Source organism: Staurois parvus, unplaced genomic scaffold, assembly GCF_062004578.1.
Source record: "Staurois parvus isolate SC_StPar_1 unplaced genomic scaffold, SC_StPar_1.0 ptg000151l, whole genome shotgun sequence".
NCBI lineage: Eukaryota > Metazoa > Chordata > Amphibia > Anura > Ranidae > Staurois > Staurois parvus.
The window spans coordinates 2,022,190-2,038,349 of record NW_028317947.1 but is presented as its reverse complement, the minus strand read 5'-3'; the positions used below and the strand labels follow the sequence as shown (position 1 = coordinate 2,038,349).

Below are 16,160 nucleotides of genomic sequence, written 5' to 3'. Positions count from 1 at the left end.
ATCTGACCGGTAAGTGTGTACCATGGGAGAGGGAGGGAGCGAGCGAGCCCAGGCTGGAGCAGGGGTCAGCAAGGTAAGTATCGTTGGTGTCAGTAGGAGGAATAGTGCCCAATCATTGGTGTCACTAATACCAACGATGGGGCACTATTCCTCCCCCCACTGACACCAACGATGGGGCACTATTCCTCCCCCCACTGACACCAACGATGGAGCACTATTCCTCCCCCCACTGACACCAACGATGGGGCACTATTCCTCCCCCACTGACACCAACGATGGGGCACTATTCCTCCCCCCACTGACACCAACGATGGGGCACTATTCCTCCCCCCACTGACACCAACGATGGGGCACTATTCCTCCCCCCACTGACACCACCGGCTTATACTCGAGTCAATAGTTTTTCCCAGTTTTTTGTGGTAAAATTAGGTACCTCGGCTTATATTCGGGTCGGCTTATACTCGAGTATATACGGTATATTATATTATTATACTATGACATGCTCTTTGTTCTATCCTATGTTATTGGGAATGTAACAAGAAGAGTGGGCACACCCCAAAGTGGGTGGGAACGTCCAAAAATCCAATGGTGGACAGGAAAAAATGCAGATAGGATTGGCTGGAAGATTTTACCACCAATAAATATAAGAAGCCACTGGGGGACCAAGACATTCCACCTCTATTTCAAATGTCACATTTTACATGGTATATATTTTCCTTGCGATACACAGGAAGAACCTGTGCTTCATGACGTGTGTTTTTATTACTCATATGCCTGTCACATGACAGATACATGCATACCTGCGTCATATTGCTGGAGGCTCCTTTGTTGTTGGTCAATTTGAGTTTGCTGAATGCCACCTCTTGCCGCATCCAATGGGCACCTGTGTTAGGAGAATCAGGATGTTGATAAATTCGGTTCCCTAGAAAAAAAAAAAGAAAACTTTATTAGATCTAACATCCCACATCTAACATCTGAAATCTGAAGAATATATTTTAAAAATAGATATTTTTAAAAATATATTTTTTAAAACATATTCTTCAGATTTTTTTTAACATCTGATGGGGACAAGGGCATCTTCCCCACAACCCTGGGCGCTGATTGTGGGGGTATGCAAGCAGGGAGCTTATTGGAATCTGGAAGCCCCGTTTAACAAGGGGGCAGCCAGATCATGCCCCACCCCCCCATGTAAATGAGTATGGGGTTTATAGTATCCTTACTGATTCATGAAAAGTGTCCAAAGTAAAAAGAAAAAAGCACACAATTTTTGACAAGTCCTTTATTAAATAAATAAATATGTCTCTCTCTCCCCCCCCCCCAAGTAAATCCAACATCAATCATGAATGCCGACGGAAAAAAAAGAAGAAAAACCCCGTTGCCTGCCGAGCATGTTGCCTGCCGAGCATGACGTGTCCCATCTAGTGACACACGCTGAATGACAGGTAAACATGGGGGCAGAGTCACTTGGTGACCCCGCCCCCATGTCTACTTGTCATTCAACGAGTGTCTCTCTGCAGGACATGTCATTTGCCAAATGAAAGGTAAACACGGGGGCAGGGGTAAGCCGGTGACATCATCGGGTGACCCCCATCCCCTGTCATTTGGCAAGTGAAATGTCCTATGGAGAGACACTCGCTCAATGACAAGTTAATATATGGCAGAGTCACCTGTTGATATCTCTATTGTGTGGGTGAGCGGCCAGCATTCATACATTGGCCAGCATTCATACATTGTATCTACCTTGGAGCGACATTTATTTTTTGGGGTTTTTTAAATAAAGGACTTGTCAAAAGCTGTTTTTTTTCATTTGACACTTTTTTGGTGAATGAGTAGGGGTACTATGTACCCCAGACTCATTCACATGGGGGCGGGGTAGTCCATTCCAGCACACAGAAGTTGATTTACAGCTCAACTGTGCATGTGTCTCTATGAAACTGTGTAAACGGGTGTGTCCACTCCTTCCACTCAGTTCTCAGATTACACTTAGCTCCCTGTTCTATGATGTGCAATATGTGACGTCAGATCCCCGCCCCCTTCCTTCTAGACCTGAGAAATAGCCTTTAATCTGTGTGTTTTAGAAGGCCACTGATTCAGTATGGCAGCCAGGCAAATAGCATTTTCAGAGGGAAGTTAACCTCTATACTTTCCTATGACAAGTGGCCTTCAAAGTTGTATTTTATTTCTCACCTGGCATGTTACCCTCAGCTTTGCCGCATTGGATCCATTTTCCTCCTTGGAATCGCCAGTGATTTTGATCTGCCAGAACCACTTCCACTTGTAACGTATACTGAGCAAGAGGATCCAGACCCACCACGCGGTAACAAAGGAATGGGAACATGCGCCTGTAAGAGAGAATACACGCCTATGTTACAAATGCCAGCAGACATGATCAATAATCACAAATATGTAAAGTGGTGTCAGACAACTTTTTGGCTTATAGTAATAGCATGCATATAAAGTGTTATTTTTGAAAAGGCATGGAAGCGTACACTTCATGGAGTGAACTGATATCTGTGAATGGTGCCAAATTGCCAATAATCAGCCTGATGAGTGAATAATTGGGCATCTAGTTGTGGCCCATCTGGAAGAAAAATATATTTTAAAAATATTGTAAAATATTCTTCCCAAATATATTGACATATATTTGAAATGCTACAATTTTGGCCATATTCAATATATTTATATATATATATATATATATATATATATATACATATACTGTATGTTGAAATGCGTTTATATTACAAAATATATGAAAAATATTTTTAAAAATACATTTCAAATACCGTATTTGCCGGCGTATAAGACGACTTTTCAACCCGTGAAAATCTTTTGAAAAGTCGGGGGTCGTCTTATACGCCGGTATACGGCGAGCCGGTGTCAGGGCGGCACTTTTTCGAGGGGCGGCGCCGCCTCCCCTCCTCCTCCAACGGACACCAAGTACAGGGGTGGGCAGAGGGGCTGCTGTACCTTACCTGGCTCCGGACCCGGTCCCACGACGATCCGGTCCAGGAAGCGCGGCTGCTCTTTCTTTCAGTTCAGCCACTCGATGGTCCCGCCGCCCGCTCGGCTCCGCCTCCTCACCGGTGATTGGGCGCCAGCACTGGAAAGGCACACAGGCGACCAATCACCGGCGAGGAGGCGGAGCCGAACGGCCCCGCGAAAATCAAGCGGCCGAACTGAAAGAAGGAGCAGCCGCTCCTCTCCCCCACTGACACTAACGATGGGGCACTATTCCTCCTCCATACTGAGACCAACGATGAGGTACTGTTCCTCCCCCACTGACACCAACGATGGGGCACTATTCCTCCTCCCCACTGACACCAACGATGGGGCACTATTCCTCCCCCACTGACACCAATGATGGGGCACTTTTCTCCCCACTGATACCAATGATGGGGCACTATTCCTCCCCCACTGACACCAATGATGGGGCACTATTCCTCCCCCACTGACACCAATGATGGGGCACTATTCCTCCTCCCCACTGACACCAACGATGGGGCACTATTCCTCCTCCCCACTGACACCAACGATGGGGCACTATTCCTCCTCCCCACTGACACCAATGATGGGGCACTATTCCTCCTCCCCACTGACACCAATGATGGGGCGCGTTGGAAGAGGGGTAGTCTTATACGGCGAGTATAGCTCAAACCCTATATTTTAACAGGAAAAGTAGGGGGTCGTCTTATACGCCCAGCCGTCTTATACGCCGGCAAATACGGTATACTGTATGTCTTTAAAAGTACAAATCTACATTTTTGGAATGCGTTTACAATTATATGTAAAACTATATGTTGAAATTACTTTTTTTTGTAAAAAAAAATCTGAAGAATATATTTAAAAAATATATAATTTTTTAAAATATATATATTTTTTTAAATATATTCTTCAGATTTTTTTTTTAATCATATAAAAACGTCACTGAACAGACAGTTAGTCATGGTTAAGATGTTCTGGACTTTGTTTGCACTTTATTATGTTACTCTACACATCATGTACTGCAAGATTATCATGGGTCCCCATTCACTGGGAACCCCTGGGCAGTACCCATGCATTAAGACATCCCTTGGGGGGGCAGCGTAATAAAATTAATCTTGCAGGATAGTGATGGAGTGGCAACCTAGGTTGCACTAACTAGTAAAAAAAAACAGCTATGCACTCTTTGTTCTAAAGTAGCAAAGAATATCCATGAGATTTACTTTGTAATTAATATCTTTATCTCAAAGAGAGCAGGATCTGTCTGGTCATTCTGAAAGATCTTCTGCTCTGTCTGCAAAAATTGGTACCTGTAAATAAGTACGGGAACACCTGAGATGACAGCTGTGAGCTGGAGCTGTCAGTTGGGGCAGTGAGGTGAACCCAGCAACACATTCCTCATTTCTTTTTCTGTGAAAGCTGTTTCAGCCAACAAGATGTGAAACCTAATAATCCACCCACCCACAGCTTCTAAAATTCTGAATGACATAGCACTCTCCTACGTGGGCTTTTGATATGAACGTTTTATTTGGAGAAAAATCTTTTTTCTTTATGGATTGATTGATGTTTATTATTATGAATTAGCATTATTTTTTGTTTTTTACGCCTTTTTTTTTTACCTGATCCAGAACCCCCTCCCCCCTTAAAGAAAAAGTGTGTAAAAAAATAGACAACTGAAACCTGGATAAGTATACAGAATTATTTAGGTTGAAAAAAGACACAAGTCCATCTAGTTCAACCAACAGAAAAAATAATTACATAGAAAATCTTTATGTACAGCATACTATACCCAGATGAAAGCAGAAAAATATGTACAGGAAAAAACTTTTACTTTGCATAGTACTGAGCCTACTGTAACCCAGTAAACCATTGAGGATTAAGACATTATTTCTATTACATGATCTTTCTGAAACAACATGATCTTTCAAATGAATTTAAAAAAAGTTATTGCCTTTAGTATTACAAGAATTGTTGATCTGACTGATTAGTCAATTCTAGGCCAACATCATCCCATAGCACAGCCTTTCCCAGCCATGGAACCCTAAGGTTCCTCTAGGGCAGGGGTCTCCAAACTTTCTAAACAAAGGGCCAGTTTACTGTCTTTAAACTTTAGGAGGGCCGGACTGTGGCCAGTGGGAGCAGAAAATGTCTTGGTGTCAGCGGGAGTGTTCTCTTTTTGGTATTAGGGGGAGGAATAGTGCCCCATCCTTGATGTCAATGAGAGGAATAATGCCCCATCCTTGGTGCCAGTGAGAGAAATAATGCCCCACTGTAGGTGTCAAGGACAGGAACTATGCTCCATTGTTGCTGACAGTGGGGCAAAAAGTGGCACAAGGGCTGGATAAAAGCAAGCAAAGGGCTGTATCCGGCCCCCGGGCTGCAGTTTGGAGATCACTGCTCTAGAGGTTCTCTGAGCAATGAGCAGTTTGTATTTTCCAATAGATAACCACTGACACTAAAATTCTTTCCACTATCTGAAGGTGGATATTCTTCCCAAAAATTACCAATCTAAGAGGGCCCTTCTCCACTGACCACCAATATAAGGGAGCATATCACTGACCACCAATCAAGGAAGTTGATCTTATCAATCTTATCTGTTCAAAACTCTTTATAAAGTGCACTTTAAAGGCATAGTACTGTACAGGGACATGATGAAAAAATTCTGTAAATGCATTGAAAACCAATTAATCTGCTCGTATTGCGAAAAAATTTATTTTCAATGGATTTTAATTTGTAAATCGAAAATTACCCAAGGCGTTTGTAAAACGAGGTACGCATATATATATATATATATATATATATAATAATAATATAACTCCTCTGGTACCTGCCCATTTGCTTTTGTGGCCGGGGATTCCCAGACATGTCAGTGAATAACCTGGATGACATCCGTAAGGGTAAGGTAAGGTTGTGGCTTCCTTAGCAACCATTGTCAACTAGATGCTGCCATGTTCATCCATGCCAAATGTCCTAAACAAACACCAGAACAGTAAGCGTTTGGTCCGAACTTACATGTGGACCAAACAATCAGTTCATACCTGTCGATGACCTGATAAACCATCTGGCTGGGGCTTGTTATATCACTACTTTAGACCTATGTAAGGTCTAAAAACAGCAGAGAATGGGGAATACTTATCCTTCATGCACCCCTTCAGATGATAAGTAATTTCCTCAGCATGCCTTTTGGAATGAAAAATGTACCTGTCTCCTTTTAGCAAACCGTCCATCAGCTGTTACATGACTGTTAGGACTTTCCCTGCAACCATCTCAATGATATTCCCATCTTTAGTGATCACTTCCTATTTGTGAGCAGTATCGTAGATGAAATTGGAAATGCCAAGCTCACCATCCAACCAGATAAGTGCCAGATAGGAATGGCAGAAATGCATTACTTAGGACACCAAGTGGAGGAATAAGCCTGTATCTAGAACCGACTACCGTAGAAACCATTAGGGACTGGCCCATTTCTCAGAGTAGTCTGAGAGTCCTGGCTTTCTTGAGCACTGCTAACTTGGTTCCTAATTTTTAGCACAATAGCAAATCCTCTGAAGGACCTCACCAAGAAGACCATGCCCAAGTTGGTGACTTGGACCCCGACCTGCCAGACTTCGAAAAGCTAGAAGACACCTTCACCTGTGACCTAGAAGATTCTACATATGGATTTGGGCCATTCTCAGCCAGGTAAACAAGGCTGGAGAGGAGCAACTTATCACATTTCTTAACAGAAAGCAGAGGGACTGGGAGGTGGCACACGCCAGTACCTGGCCATTGTATGGGCTCTGCAAGAACTACTTCATCTCAAGCTCCATGAATGAAACACAATCTATGAATGGACAACAGGCAGATAATTGATAAGTCCACCCACTCCATTCATAGATCGTGTTTCATTCATAGGAGCTGTAATGCCTTCTATGAATGGAACAGCTTCTTGCAAAGGGAAGGCATAACCCCTGCTGCACTGGAAGATTACAGCGATGGGGGTAGGGAAGCAGTTAGGTTTTGGTAAAAGGAGGACACAGCAGCACAAGGGACACAACTCCCCCAAGGTAAATAATGTCCCTTGTGTTGATTTTCTTTTTTGTTTTTCTTTTTTTTGTTTTAGGTAAACTTAGGCTTTAAGTATTCTGGCTTTTATCAAAGCTTTATTTTATTTTTAGAATAAGTAGATTCTGTGAATCATATACCAGTAGTGATAGTTGTAAAATCAACCCAGTATTATTCTATGATGTTACTTGATAACTAAGCAGCAAGTATAAAATGTTATACGACACAATAAAATATATTATTTGTTGTTTCATGTCATGCCATATGGGTTATTATTAGAAGCCTTCTAGTAAGAAAATAATGAATATTTATTTTGGTATGTAGTATATGAGAAAAGAGGAAAGGCAAATTACTTGTTGGCTTAAATGAATGAAATTTGATAACTTCGGTTATTAATGTCCCCAGCCCATAAAAAAAGTCACCTAATAAAAATTTTCAAGCATAAGAACAGTGGGATGATTAACTTTGGAATCATAAATAACAACACATATTAAGTAGCCTGGCTTATTTAATACAGCAATTTTAAATTGATTGAAATCTGAAATCTCATTGCCTGCTAGGAAGTAGAACATTTCAAAGATTATCATTGCCTTTGTATCTTTATAAGAAAAGGATGCCTGTGAAAAAATAATCATAATATACTACATATATACAGTATATTATATATTGTTTTTCTCTTGGTTAAATAACCTGTGATATGTGAAATACTGTACCCGTCAGGCTCTAATGTTGCAGAATCATGATCAAAGTTTTCCCTTCAACTACGAGGCAGCGTTGCCTTGAGAAAGGAATTACTAGCTGATCTTATTTTACATAGCGGAAGACTCTACTGGCAGGTGTAATCACAAATCATCACTTAATCCACCAGGAAGCATAAAGGCCAAGTTATGCAAAGGATCATGGTAGCCTGACTAATGATTTCTCATAAAAACAAGAATGTGACCCCTCAGAGTTACTATTCATTTTACAAGCCGAGAAGAATTCAAGGCACAATTTAATTATGAAAAAATAATTTGACACTTTTTTTGTAAATACAGTTCTGTGAAAAAGTATTTGCTGCCTTCCTGATTTTTTTGTATATTTGTCACACTTAAATGTTTCAGATCATCACAAATATTTTAATATTACATGAAGATAACCCGAATAAGTACAAAATGCAGTTTTTAAATGAGGATCTCATTTATTAAGGGAAAAAATCTTTCTAAACCTACCTGGCCCTGTGTGAAAACGTAATTGCCCCCCCCCCCATTTTTTTGAAAGCTGAGTTAAATTTCACTTGCCACACCCAAGCATCATTACAGCCAAACCTGTTGAATCAAGAAATCACTTGAGTAGAAGTCATCTGACAAAGTGAAGCATGCTAAAAGATCTAAAAAAGCAACACATTATGTCGTGATCTAAAGTAATTCAAGAACAGATGAGATACAAAGTAATTGACATGTATCAATCTAGAAAGAGTTACAAAGCCATTTCTAAGGCTTAGGGACTCCAGTGAATCATGGTGAGAGCCATTATCCACAAACGGAAAAGAATTAGAACAGTAGTAAACCTTTCCAGAAGTGGCTGGCCTACCAAAATTACTCCAAGATCATAATGACAACTCATCCAGGAGGTCATAAAAGAACCCAGAACAACATCTAAAGAACTGAAAGCCTCACTTGCCTCATTTAAAGTCAGTGTTCAAGACTCAACAATAAAAAAAGAGACTGGGCAAAAATGACATCCATGGGAGAGCTCCAAGGAGAAAGCCACTGTTGACCAAAAAGAACACAAAGGCTTATCTCATATTTGCAAAACAAATCTTGATTATCGCCAATACTCTGTGGACTTTTTGAAAGGTGTGTGTAACGGGCCCGTTACATCTGGCATAAAACTAACACAGCATTTCATAAAGAGAACATCATACCAAAAGTGAAACATGGTGGTGGTAGTATTATGGTCTGGCGCTGCTTTGCAGCTTCAGGACCTGGACAACTCGCCATAATTGATGGAACCATAAATTCTGCTCTCTACCAGAAAAATCTGAAGAAGAACATCCGGCCATCAGTTCGTGACCTCAAGCTCAAGCACACAATGAAGTAGCATAATGACCTAAAACACGCCAGCAAGTCCACCTCTGAATGGCATAAAAAGCTAAATTAAGGTTTTGGAGTGGCCTAGTCAAGGTCTGGACCTAAATCTCATTGAGATGCTGTGGCATGACCTTCAACAGGCCTTTCATGATAGAAAACCCTCCAATGTGGCTGAATAAAAACAATTCTGCATAGAAGAGCGGGCCAAAATTCCTTCAGAGCGATGTGAAAGACTCATTGCCAGTTATCACAAATACTTGCTTGCAGTTGTTGGTGCCAAGGGTAGCACAACCAGTTATCAGGTTTAGGGGGCAATAACTTTTTTACACAGGGCCAAGAGGGTTTGGACAGTTTTTTTCCCTTAATAAATTCAATCTTCATTTAACAACTGCATTTTGTATTTACTTGGGTTATCTTTGTGTAATATTAAAATTTGTTTGGTGATCTGAATCATTTAAAGGCTAAGTTCACCTTTTTTATGTACCATTAATGTACCTCAGTTGCAAAAATTTTCAAGCTCTCTTGATCACCTTAGCCCTTAGTAAATTTCTTAGAAAGCTTTTAAATTCCTGAAATGTAGATAGAGGAGCCAGTAGAACCCCAGATGCAGATTACCAGCTGATCTCAATAGCACACACATCCTGCACTGACCTCACTAGTACACACCCTTCACCCATCAACTATTTTTTCACAGCATCCCCGGGATCTCTACCCACATGCATTTGCCTGGCTACCCCAGCGTTCCTTCAGACAGGCTCAGGCCACATGCAGCCCACGGGATACACCTGATGTAATGCAAGGGCCTGCTTGATTGGATACAGAGTGATTGAATAGATGCTGTGTCCTCCTATTATATATTTTTGGTAAATCTAAAGGAGATTGTACAGAGATTGTACAATCAGATTGTATAGTGTATGGCCCCATTTATATACCTAAAATTACCTATTTGCACTTTCACTGTCACTAATTGTTAAAGGCACACCAAACACAGAAACAAGCTCACATTTTGCCACATGAAAAAAATGGGTGACAAATGCAGCAAAATGCACAGTAAAAAATGTGCAACACGCATCACGCCAAAATGCCCCATGAGCTACTTTGCAACGTGTAGTGCAGTCTATTGAAATCAATATATTGAAGTCCTGTGTGCGTCACTGGAAAATTAGCCAAAAAACATGCGCTCCCTATACTCTCAGTGTGAATGGGGCCTGAATCTTACTAATTTTGGAACATTTACACAGAACAAAGAGGCTCCATTCACATCTGTGTGTTTCCGAATGCACGGCTATCTGCACAGAAAATGCCCGCTTTGCCATGCGTTTCAGAAACATGCTGCAAATATGCATCGTGTTTGTGTTACCATTACATGTTAAAGGCACCGCAAGTGCTGCAAACACTACAAGAATTTCAGTAACGCACTAGGCTCCGCTCTAAAAATGTTCTGGAGTTTTCCGGGGCAATTGTTGCATGTAGGGCAGCCTGTTCAAGTGAATGGACTGCCCTATGTATGACGCTCCAAACACCCAAAACAAATGCATAAATGTGAGTCTTCTTAGGACAGTCCTTCTAGGAATGAGCAGCACTTGAGACACCATAAGGAATGTCCAAATCCATGCAAGCACTGGCTCTGGTGCACAAGGGATAGTAGCATCAGTCACTAGGATCCTACACTCAGTTCTTTGCTCACAATGTTTCTGGGTACTTGGATGCCTCCTTCCAATATTAGACAGACATTTCTCCCGTGACCTGATCCTCAATGAAATTCCTTAATTAGTTCCAGCAATTTTCAGCAGAACAGTCCCCCGGTAGCTTTGGCATAGCTGGGACCTCAAGAAGGGTAGAAGCTGGGACCTCAAGAAGGGTAGAAGCTGGGACCTCAAGAAGGATAGAAGCTCAAGAAGGGTAGAAGCTCTTCAGGCTGGGAGCCTCTCCTCCTGGACAAGAACAGGGCTGCCTCAGGGCCTGGACTATTTATGCACTCCCCAGCCACCTACTGGGCATCTTCCCCCAGGAATTGTCTGGGACTGCATAAATATTTATTCAGGCTGTGAATTTGAGTTCTCTAGCCCACTACATTCCAGAATCCTCCAGAAGGCAGGGGGAAGCTGTTGAACCTGCAGCCAGTGAAACCCAGAACAGCCCAAAGCAATCACAAATCGCTCCTCTGATTGTGGAAGGGGGGGCAGGGGGGCAAAAAGAACTAAATTTACCTAACCTATCTAGCAACCTACATACTATGCTCCACATAGTATGCATCTTCTGGAATAAAAAGCCTGCCTGCAAATTTTTATGTTAAGTAAAATCTTCTAATGGTGACAGCTGTCTAACGGGGGATTTCCCTAACATCAGAGAGATTTTCTCTCACTTCCTGTTGTGTCTAAAGGACCAAAACTAAAAGGGTCACATATGGGGAAAAACAAAACTGATTAGATTCTAGATATATAATTTTGGTAAAATTTCTAACACTGTCTAAAAAATGGAGAACTACGAAAAGGAAGCAGTAAACAAACATGGTATCCATTATCACCTTCATCCAGAATGTTGCCTCTTTAGCAAGGTACATCATTTGTTTTTTGATAAATGCAATACTTCTCTTTAAATTTAAACATACCCACATATCTGTATATAAGTTTACCTCAAATTACCTCATATACAGTAGTTGTTCATAAATTATTGCTGAATTATTTTTGTCAGATTCACAGAAAGCTGGCCCCGTGAAAACATTGAACTGTGACCGCTGCAAGCTGACTGAGGTAAACCATAGGGTTTCAGGTTTCAGAGCCTGAATCACATTGCAGTTCCATTTGAGAAGCACGTTACTCAGAGTCAGATCATAGAGAGCATTTTAGAGGAAAGAGCAATAACTGTAGCCAGGTGCAGCCTGAAAAGTCATTGCCCTCTAAAATGGAGATTAAAATTGCCCCCTGGCCAAATTCTTACTATTATTTTTTAGGTAAGAGCCCTTCTTTTCTCTATGCTCCTGCTAGAGTGTACTGCCAATTGTTTTTTCGAAAAATGTTTTATTGAGTTTAACAGAGAACACATACAATAAAAGAAAAATAAACAGTACCCACACAAGGGCAGGGCCATTAGCCCAACAGAACCAACACAGAAAACAGCTAAAACTAGACCCGGGAGGGGTGAGGGGAGTCACAGAACATGCAAGGCTTAAACGAACACATTTAAATTCAGAAATAATGAAGGGACCCCCAAGTAAATACACACATTTCTAAGCCCTCCTATCATCCACCATGGTGGCAGTGGAGGCATTATCTAACCAGCAGGACCAACATTTGTGAAATTTATGGGGGCACCCTCTATTAGCGTAGGTGGTTTGATATAGAGTCAGTGTCAGGGTCCTGTCCATGGCAGAAGTTCTGGAAGATCTGGCATTTCTGCCAGTACTCTGCATGGCCGCAGGAGTACACATTAGCCTCAGTTTGGTGCCAGACGGCCTTAATAAGGAGGCTCCTCACTTCCTCAAGTTGCTGGATGATCTCTAGCTCCCCGTGCCCAGTTCCTGTTTCCTGTGATTCTGACCTGTTATTTCCTGTTACCAACTCGGCTTGCTCCTGGACCTGTCTACTCTGATTTACCCCTGATCTGACCTCGGCTTGGCTTACGGATACTCTCTCTCTGACTCCTCTGTGTATGATCTCGGCTATCCCATCTGGTATCTGACCTTGGCTTAAACCGACTACCCAGTAAACATCTAAATCCCGGAAAGGGCTTACGTACCACGCACAAGCGCCTCCTGTCTGCAGACCTATCTCCGTGCACCAGCTGTGCTTCTGAGTGAACCACCAACCAGCACTCCTACAGGTGACCTGTGCAACTTTGGGCCAGACTCCCGCTGTCCCACTCTCAGGGAAGTCCGGAACTTAGCCACAAGGGAAGCCCTCTCTCCATTGGCCTCCATCACCAGGTACGTGATAGTCAGGTTGGAATTTACTAAACACTTCCAGAAATTTGTCGTAGGAGGAGAGGCTTACTTCCAGCACAAAAAGAAATTGTCTTATATGCATAAAACAACAGTGTATTAAGGAAGGTATGTTTAGCAGCTGCAGGAGCTAAGGGTTTCACCAGCCCCAACAGGCAATATTTTCGGTCAAGGGTATTGTAGTTTGTGCTATACCTCCAATAGTTTGTAGCGTCTCCTGTCAACACACCACAATAGCAGGGCAGGATGAAATATATGGAAGAATTCCCCAGTATGATATGAACAATGCCAACAGGTTGAAGGGAGTGAGTGGTTCATTCTGTGCAGCAAATGTGGGGCAAAATAGGCCTGGTACAAAATTTGAAATTGTTTTAATTTACCTCTGGCAGAGACTAGGGGAGAAAAGGGAGAATCCCAAATCTTGGACTAGTCATCATTGTCCAGGCGAGGGATATCCACCCTCCATTTTTGCTTTAGAGCTGTAGCTTTGTGCTAGCCACCACTAGGAGATAACGGTACAGCTCCAATGTGGGTTTCTCCAAATTTGGCACTCGAAGGATATCCTCCAACTCAGAGTATAAGAGAGATATTTGTTGTCCTGGAAATTGGCTTCTGAAGGCATGAGAAACCTGAAGGTATCAGTAGTAATAATGCCGGGATAGATTAAATTTAGATTGGAGAATTGGGAAGGGGAGTAAACCATTATGTCCAATGATATGTTCCAAGGTTTTTATTTTGTGGGAAAGGGAAGGATTCAGCCAAAGTAGAGTATGTGGGGATAAGGTACTGGTAGGGAGCAATTCCAATCGAAGCCCAGCTCTCCAAGCCCAAAGAGTGGTACACATGGATGGAGTAAGGTTATGAGGCGATTTTAAACCTCTGAACACATGGACTGGAGGGCCTTCAAGGATTGCAAAATTGCTGCTTCCAGGACAACAGAGGTGTTGGTCAAGTCAAGCTGTAGCCACCAGTGTGCAGTTGCCAGTTGGGCAGCAAGGAAGTATTTTGATCTGGTGAGAGTAGAGAGCTTGTATCTGGGAGGTTTATTCCCAAAAGAAAAGAGAGGAACAATCGGTTTAGTTGAACCTCCCTGGAGGTATTCCCGAGTGTAGCTCGGGGTAAAGTTTCAGTACCACAAGCGGTAACCCCAAGCTACACTCGGGAATACAGCTCTTCTGTTCCGGGATCTCTTCTTCACTTACCTTGTCCTGCGCTCCCGCGATGTCCCTCCTGCAGTGTCCCCGGCGGATTCCGGCATCTGTCTTCTGGGTTCCTTTCCCTGCGACGTCATGACGTACAGGGACGGAACGGCAGGAAAGTTAAAAATGTGAAAAAGTGACATTCACTAAATACACTAAAATCACACAGTATAACATTACTGTATCAAACCATTTCACATACATTTTGTCCCGAGTGCTTTGTCCAGTGTGGCCAGTGGGAGCAAAAAATACCTTTAGCGTCAGTGGGAGTAGGCAAGGTCTCAGGCTTGGTGGTCAGTGGGGGTTAAAAAAATATAGTGCCTGTGGTCAGTAGGAGGAGGAACATTGCCCCATCATTGGTATTAGTGGGTGAAATAATGTCCCTGTGTTTTTTTCAGTGGGAGGAATAGTGCCCCATTGTTGGCATTAGTGGAAGGAATAATGTCCCATCGTTGGTTACAGTGGGAGGAATACTGCCCCATTGTTGGTATTAGTGGAAGGAATAGTGTCCTATTGTCGGTTTCAGCCAGAGGAATATTGCCCCATTGTTGGTATTAGTGGAAGGAATAGTGTCTCATCGTTGGTTTCAGAAGGAGGAATAGTGCCCCATTGTTGGTATTAGTTGAAGGAGTAGTGTTCCACTGTTGATATGAGTGGGAGGAATAGTGCCTCATATCAGTGGGAGGATTAGTGCTCCAAGGGCCATGTAAAGACAAGAAAAAGGTTGCATCTGGCCCATGGGCCACAGTTTGGAGGCTACTGCCTTAGGCTATAGTTGCAGCACCTGCATGAGGGCTGCCAGGGCTCAGAGCTGTGCCTGGTGGATTGATATACCCTGGGGTCTTAAGAATGATTGATTACTTATCTGGTAGGCCAAGTGAGAGAAGAGCAGACACAGTTTTCAAGAGGTGAGGACTATAGTGGAGCGGCCAGGAGACTGAACATAAAAAAAAAAGTTATAATCCTATACCCACAGTTGATCCAGAGGAAGGCAAAAAACACAACAAAGCATGATGCAATTTGCTCCTGCAGGGGAAAAAATTCCTTCCTGATCCCTCGAGAGGCAATCGGATATTCCCTGGATCAACTTTACCTATAGATAGTAATCAGTTATATTCTGTTATCCAAGAAAGGATCCAGGCCTTTTTAAAAGCAATCCACTGACCTAGCCAGAACCAACTCTTGAGGGAGTCTATTCCACATTTTCACAGCTCTTACTGTGAAGAGACCTTTCCGTGTTTAAAGATGAAATTTCTTTTACTCCAGACGTAAAGAGTGCCCCCTTGTCCCTTGTGATGACCTCAGGGTGACTAACTCTACACTGAGTTTACTATATGAACCACTAATGTATTAGATGTTTAAATTACTTAAAGCAGAGCTCCACACTAAAGTTCCGCTTTAAGGCTTTGTCTCCGCTTCCCAAAGGTGTCAATCCTTAACGGGGAGTGTGGGAAAAAGCTTTAAAGTGAAATTGGACAGGTACCTGCTACCACTTTCGGTGTAATCGCCTAAGGAAGTCGTCCTCCCCACCTCCCTCCCCGTAGTCTAGGACACGTGACAGGTCCCAGAAGTGCAGCACTTCTTGCGCTTGCACAGTGGGCACCTGGCTGTAAAGCTGTCACAACCTGGTGACCACACTGAAGATTCCGGCACCAGGGAGAGAAGATCGCCAGTGAAACCAGCGGTGGTGAGGACACCGCTGGACCGAGGGACATGTAAATGTCTGTATTTTAACCACTTCATCAATCAGGGAGGGCGTCATATGACATCGTTCCCGAAATCGCACCGAATGCGTGCCCACAGGGCCGCGCTGTGGTGAGATCTGTCACCAGCTGTGTACCTTGGACACGGCCAATGACAGATCTGTGTACCAGCCCCGTTGCCAGTACCATGTGACTTACTGTGACCAATCACAGCGGGTCA

General features: G+C 42.8%; 1 protein-coding gene across 1 annotated transcript in view; it reads right to left on the bottom strand.

Moving 5' to 3' along the window:
• Nucleotides 1-16,160, bottom strand: part of TBX21 (T-box transcription factor 21) — a 63,451-nt gene that overhangs the window by 35,669 nt on the left and 11,622 nt on the right. Inside the window, exons 2-3 of the mRNA XM_089674318.1 lie at nt 2,188-2,342; nt 801-922 (exon numbers count right to left, since the gene is read on the bottom strand). Coding sequence (XP_089530444.1) covers nt 801-922; nt 2,188-2,342 — 277 coding nt within the window. The remainder of the gene's footprint in view (nt 1-800; nt 923-2,187; nt 2,343-16,160) is intronic.